This window comes from Neomonachus schauinslandi, chromosome 1 (assembly GCF_002201575.2).
Source record: "Neomonachus schauinslandi chromosome 1, ASM220157v2, whole genome shotgun sequence".
Lineage (NCBI taxonomy): Eukaryota > Metazoa > Chordata > Mammalia > Carnivora > Phocidae > Neomonachus > Neomonachus schauinslandi.
Genome location: NC_058403.1, coordinates 206,232,655 through 206,239,640, shown reverse-complemented (window position 1 = coordinate 206,239,640; position 6,986 = coordinate 206,232,655). Strand labels below are relative to the sequence as shown.

Genomic DNA, 6,986 nt, shown 5'->3' with positions numbered 1-6,986 from the left:
AAGGCTTTCCCACATTCCTTACATTTATAAGGTCCATCTCCAGTGTGTGTGATCATGTGTGTTCGAATGCTTGACAGAGAAATAAAGGCTTTCCCACATTCCTTACATTCATAAGGTTTCTCTCCTGTGTGAATTCTTTCATGTATTCGCAAACCTAGAGGAGAACTGAAGGTTTTCTCACACTGTTTACATTCATACTGTTTCTCTGCAGTGTGAGTCCTTTCATGTCTTCGAAAGGAACTGGGACAACTGAGGGCTTTACCACACTGCTTACATTCATAGGGTTTCTCTCCAGTGTGATTTCTTTCGTGTATTCGCAAACCCAGAGGGGACCGGAGGGATTTCCCACACTGTTTACACTGATAGGGTTTCTCTCCAGTGTGAGTCCTTTCATGTGTTCGCAATGAAGTAGAACAACTAAAAGCTTTCCCACATTCCTGACATTTGTAAGGTCCATCTCCTGTGTGAGTGATCATGTGTCTTCGGAAAGTTGTGAGCCACGTGAAAGCTTTCCCACATTCCTGACATTCATAGGGTTTTTCTCCAGTATGAGTCCTTTCATGTCTGTGAACAGACTTGCGGTAGCTGAAGGCTTTCCCACATTCCTTACACTTATATGGCTTCTCTTCATATTCGTGATACTCATATGGCTTATGTCCAGTGTGAGATCTGATGTGCCTATTAAGGGACGAATGACGCACGAAGACTTTTCCACACACACTACATTCACATGGTTTTACTCCAGAAGGCGTTTTCTTGTTCAGATTAAGATCTGGAGTCTGGGTGATGGTTTCTCCACACTGATGACCTTCAGGTGGTTTTACTCCAGAAGGCGTTTTCTTGTTCAGATTAAAATCTGGAGTCTGGGTGATGGTTTCTCCACACTGATGACCCTCTTTGCTTTCACAACGTTTTTCTACCATATGACTTCTGTAAAAAATGGGAAGTATTTTATTAATGATTTCTTAGTAATTCATATTAGTAGGGTATTAGAATTACATTTTTATAACTTACAGCAAAATGAAGGTTTCCTGCCCTTTCTGAATTGTTTGGAAAGTTAATATACTGAATGCTCCGTAAATAGGACTTGACCACAGCTATTATGTAAACAAAGATTATTAACATACAGGGTTTCTTTTTTGTTGTTTTTATCTATCCATCCATCCATCCGAGAGAGAGTGAGCACAAGCAGGGGGAGTGGCAGGCAGAACAAGGAGCCCAATGTGGGGCTCAGTCCCAGGACTCTGAGATCATGACCTGAGCCAAAGGCAGACACATAACCGACTGAGCCACCCAGGTGTCTCAACATATGGAGGTTTTTTTTTTTCATATGGGGTTTCTTTATGCTGTTTCCAAGTGGACAGTTTTGCAAACATTCAACACCTATGTCACATTTAAGTAAATATTTCCAGTGAAAAAAATTTAAGGATAAATTTGAATAACTTGTGTTTTATTTATTAACGATTTTATTTATCCACTTGACAGAGAGAGAACGGGCAGGGAGAGTGACAGGGAGAGGGAGAAGCAGGCTCCCACTGAGCAAGGAGCCCAATGTGGGACTCAATCCCAGGACCCTGGGATCATGACCTAAGCTGAAGGCAGACGTTTAACTGAGCCACCCAGTACCCCTGAATAATTTGGTTTTTAAAAATTCATGACATAGGATTCTCATGTGGGACACTGCTACACTGTGTGACTCACCTTAGTCTTCTCCCCTGGGTATTGTACCTATCTTCGGTGTCATGATCTTTCCATTTTTTCTCTAAAATGCAGATGGAGAAAAAATTCCATGTTATTAGAAATTATAGAAAAATTGCTAGATTTTAGGTCTATGATGAACTTAGCTTACTAATGTACTCTTTTCCCACACGTCAGAACAAGACTGATGGGCAAGAAATACTTGTTCTCTAATTGCCGAAGTTTGGTAAGAATGTCATCATCTTTACCTATTGAGGCCAGGTTTCTGAAGGTTTCCCGCATCACATCTCTGTAAAGTTTCTTCTGCGAAGAATCCAGTAAAGCCCACTCTTCCAGGCTGAAGTTCACAGCCACATCCTCAAAGGTCACTGAGTCCTAAAACATCCCAAATATGTTTACAGTAGCATACATGAGTCTGACAGCACTGGGGATTTATACTCAATTTATAGGAAGGTTATGTATGATTCTGTGGTCTCCAAACATTTATGTCTTGGTCATGAGAAACTTTCTGTTCACACTTCCTCATAAATTTAACAGCATCATGAACACATGCAAATTATTTATTCATCTTTACTGTGATCACTTTAAATGTTACTGTTCTCTAATGGCAGGGTCTAGAGCACCTTGGAGAAATGAGAGAAATGCTATACAAATGAAACAAGTATTATTTTAAGCACACTAATTCCTTTTGAGAAAAACGCTCTCATCTCCTTCCTTCTTACCTACCATTTAACTCAGCACTCCATGATGTACGGGGTCAAATCTGCATGAGGTTTTAATGAATAAAACACAATGAAGAACTGGAAGCTTTTTCTTCTAGTCCCATCACCAAACATGAGAGTCCAGGAGGCCTGTGGAAATGCAACTTGTAACAAGGATCAGCTTGCCATATCGGCCTGAAGGCCGTTAGAAGTAGCCAGATGTAGCTGGATAAATGAAAATATTCCTGTGAAGAAGTAGAACTTTTCACTTGTGTAATTCTTATTGCACTCAGCTTTTCCATTCTCTCTGTCCCATTTCATGGAGCCAGGAAGTTACTCAGAAGTTAGGGCTCAGAGATCTCCACAAAAACCCTATCCACATGAGCCTCAGGGCTGCTGCTCACTTTTTAGGACACACACTGAGATGAAAAGGTGCTAGAGGAACTCTTTTTTGGTCCAACTGTAACAGCGTCCTCTGGCCCGTGCCAACCCTGACGAACAGGTTAAGAAGTGCAGGTTGCGAGGGAGTTCCCTGACATCCACAATGGTTTGATGGTGAATCTGTTCATGATTATTAAATACATAAAGGATTCAGCAGTGCTTTCCTCCAAAAGAACATAAAATGGCCATTCTCCAACTTCAGGAGGAAGTTTCCTGACCAGCGCTCTCGAGGGGGCCTCTCATCTCCTCTCACTTAGGAGCTCGGCTGTGCTGGACAGAAGCACAACAGCCAAACCCGAGTGCGGGAGTCCCTTAGTTGAGGACACCACATGCTGCCCACAGGGTATAACTGAGGTCTCTGGGGAGGAAGGCAGGCCTCTCAAACAGGCCTGAAATGGCTTGAAAAAGCAGGGAACGGCATGCAGACCTTTTTTTCCCCCGAGGTTGTGAGTGGACTAAAGGTTCACACACAAGGGCAGGCGCCTGCATGAACCGAACCTCTTGCCACTGCCAAAGCAGGAAGCACTAGGCCTTCTTACTGCCTTGGACAGAAGTGGACCAAGGAGGAAGAAGGAGGGATGAGCTTCAAAGCTGTGAGCAGTCAAACATCAAAAATCGGAGCCAGAGACTTGGGTTTTTTTTTTCTTTTTTTTTTTGGTGGGGGGGTCATATAATGAACTTAGAAGCAGTCTCTCCCTCACAAGGAAAAAGCAAAAAAAATTAAACAACTCTTCTTTGACCCATCAGAGAAGTGAGGACACAGGGCAAACCACGGTCTTCAAAATTGGAGACAGAAAAGAAGCTATTTTGAAATATGCCCAGAATATTCTATTCTTAACAAGGCCTGTCCTCAGAAGAATCTGTTTCGCTGGGGCCTAAGCAAACAGAAAAAAAAGAACACAATATCCAAGAACTCTGGGATAATGACAAGGGTAAGATACACACAATGGGAATAACTGATAGAAATACAGACAGAAAAAGTAAGTGAAGCAATAATCACTGCATCTTCCTACCATTCGAGATTGCAAACTGCAGGTCCGGGTAGCTAAGAGAGCACAAAATATGAAGGGGAAAAAAACCCAAACAACCAAAAATGCAAATTCAAGCACATCCTATTCAAACTGGAGAAAAATCGAAAACAAAGAGATTATAGTGAAAGAAGCCAGAGCAGAGAAAAACAAACCTCAGTTACACTGAAACAGAGATAAGAATTAAATTGGACTTCTTTCTGAAACCATTTCAGCAAGAAGAGACTGGAGCAAAACAAAGTGCTGAAAGTAAACCACCATCCTACAATTCTGTGTTAAAATTATTCTTCAAAAACGAGGAAGAAATAAAGACTTTCTGAGGCAAACATTGAGGAATTTGACATGAGTACACCTGTTTTTCAAGAAACACGAAAGGAAATTCATCGGGAGGTAAATAAGAAAGGCAGAGCATTAGGAAAGAAATTAATGAAGATAAAATACCTTTTCTTTTACTAACAAATCTGACAGATATCATTTAAAAAATTTTTTTTATTATATTAATCCCCATACATTACATCATTAGTTTTAGATGTAGTGTTCCATGATTCATTGTTTGTGCATAACACCCAGTGCTCCATGCAGAACGTGCCCTCTTTAATACCCACCACCAGGCTAACCCATCCCCCCACCCCCCTCCCCTCTAGAACCCTCAGTTTGTTTTTCAGAGTCCATCGTCTCTCATGGTTCATCTACCCCTCCGATTTCCCCCCCTTCATTCTTCCCCTCCTGCTACCTTCTTTTTTTTCTTAACATATATTGCATTGTTTCATAGGTACAGATCTGAGATTCAACAGTCTTGCACAATTCACAGCGCTTACCACAGCACATACCCTCCCCAGTGTCTATTACCCAGTCACCCCATCCCTCCCACCCCACCCCCCACTCCAGCAACCCTCAGTTTGTTTCCTGAGATTAAGAATTCCTCATATCAGTGAGGTCATATGATACATGTCTTTCTCTGTTTGACTTATTTCGCTCAGCATAATACCCTCCAGTTCCATCCACGTCGTTGCAAATGGCAAGATTTCATTCCTTTTGATGGCTGCATAATATTCCATTGTATATATATACCACATCTTCTTCATTCATCTGACAGATATCACTTTTGTATTCAGTAATAGCTTTTGGATAAGTGAAATGAATGACAATGTTACAAGGGACAGGGAGAAATTAGGAATACGCTGACATAAGGTAAACTCAGGAAAACAAAGTCAAAAAACTATAATTGATATGCTAAGAAGAGATAAAATGCTCAATTAAAGCTAAAGCCGGCAGAAAAATGGTGGAAGACAAAGAAACAAGGACAACTTTCTAAAAAAAAGAGTAAAAAGCATGGTAGATATTAATCAACATTATCAATAACCACTTTAAACATCAATGGCCTAAACCCTTCAAATGAAAGACATACTATAACAGCACATTAAAAAGAACTAAATATAGACACAAATTAACTTAAAAGGATGGAGAAAGATACACCATGCCAACAGTAATCAAAAGAAAGCTGGCAGAGCATATTAATTTCAGACAAAGCCTACTTTAAAGCAAGGAAATATCAGATAAAGAGGGAATCATGTATTGATAAAGGGGTCAAATCTCCAGGAAAATAGAACAATCCTTTCTGTGTATGTGCATTAATAACAGAGTAGCAAAATATGTTAGGCAAAAACTCATAAAGTTGGACCCATCAAGACCCCCATATCAGTAACAACAGTTTCAGCAGGAAGAAAATCAGGAAATCCATGGAGTATGTCATCAACAGCAAATACACATTCTTTTCAGGTTCACATGCAACATTCACCAAGACAAACTGCCTTCTGGGATATAAAACACCTTAAATTTGAAAGAACAGAAAACGTACAAAATATGTTCTCAGGAAACAGCAGCATTAATCTAGAAATCAGTAACAGGAAAGCAGTTGGAAAACCCCAAAGACATGGAGATAAAAAACTTCTAAATATCGGGATCAAAAAAGTCTAAAGAAATCATTATTATTTTGAACAATATAAAAATAGAATTTATCAAAAGTTGTCTGGTGGAGCAATTGTAGAAGCCTAGAAGGAAATTTATACCACTGAACAAATAAACCAAAGGAAAAAAAAAAAGATCAACAATAATGTAAGCAACTACTTGAGGAAACAATAAAGAACGACAAATTAAACCTTAAGGAGAATAAAACAGTCCAGGTCATGATGGTGACACAGAACGATCCTGAACTTACTTTCTCCCACAGACACACTGAATCTACATCTACATATGGAATAATTTCCTTGGAAAAACCCAAACCCCAAAAACTAGCTCAGCAGCTCCTACACACTGGATGAATGAGCAAACAAACCACATGAAAGCTGGTAGGAGAGGCTGAGACACAATCTTGCCATAAACCCCACCCCTGGTGCAGCAACCCACAATCAGGAGGGAACTCAAAATCCCAAGCTTCTCCCTGAGGAGTGAAGGTTCTGAACCCCACGTCTGGTACCCCCTACTCTTAAGACCTGAACTTGAAGATGAGCCCCCAAACATCTACCTTTGAAAGCCAACGAAGCCTGCATCCATGGGACTAAGAAGGCTATAGCGAACTGAAACAGTTCTTAAAAGGCTCACATGTGCAGACTCACCCAGCCCAGGACCCAGCATAGAGGCATCTGACTGCAAAGCACCCAGACTTTCTGTTGAAGTGGCTTGTTTGAGGGGTGCCAGGGTGGCTCGTTCAGTTAAGCGTCTGACTCTTGATTTCACCTCAAGTCGTGAGATGGGCATGGAGCCTGCTTATGATTCTCTTTCTCCCTTTCCTTCTGCCCCTCCCTGCTCTATTTAAAAAACAAACCAAAAAAACCCCCCAAAACAAAAAACAAACGAGGCTTGCTTGCTAATCTTAAAGTGTTAGCTTGAAAGGCAGGCATCTAATTTTAACATACATCTAGGGGCTTACTGAAATGTTCTCCAAAAACAGACAATTTGTGTGCTCTCCCTCTGCCTCACTGCAGCTCTCCAGTATCTCCCAGGAGCACGCGCCCTGGCCTGACACTCTTGATTTTTGCAGAAAATTTTTGCTGCCCAGGGAACACCTCTAGATTGCTTGGCTCTGGCAGTCAGTGGAGCTTACGCCCGTGCGTCCCAC

At 41.1% G+C, this 6,986-nt stretch overlaps 1 protein-coding gene across 1 annotated transcript in view; it reads right to left on the bottom strand.

Moving 5' to 3' along the window:
- LOC110594023 (zinc finger protein 709-like) overlaps window positions 1-2,550 on the bottom strand; it is a 4,018-nt gene extending 1,468 nt beyond the window's left edge. The window contains exons 1-4 of the mRNA XM_044917944.1: window positions 2,425-2,550; window positions 1,947-2,073; window positions 1,702-1,762; window positions 1-930 (exon numbers count right to left, since the gene is read on the bottom strand). The exon at window positions 1-930 is cut by the window's left edge and continues 616 nt beyond it. Of these exons, the coding sequence (XP_044773879.1) occupies window positions 1-930; window positions 1,702-1,762; window positions 1,947-2,073; window positions 2,425-2,427 (1,121 nt within the window). The 5' untranslated portion in view covers window positions 2,428-2,550. The remainder of the gene's footprint in view (window positions 931-1,701; window positions 1,763-1,946; window positions 2,074-2,424) is intronic.
- Between the last annotated feature and the right edge of the window lie 4,436 nt (window positions 2,551-6,986).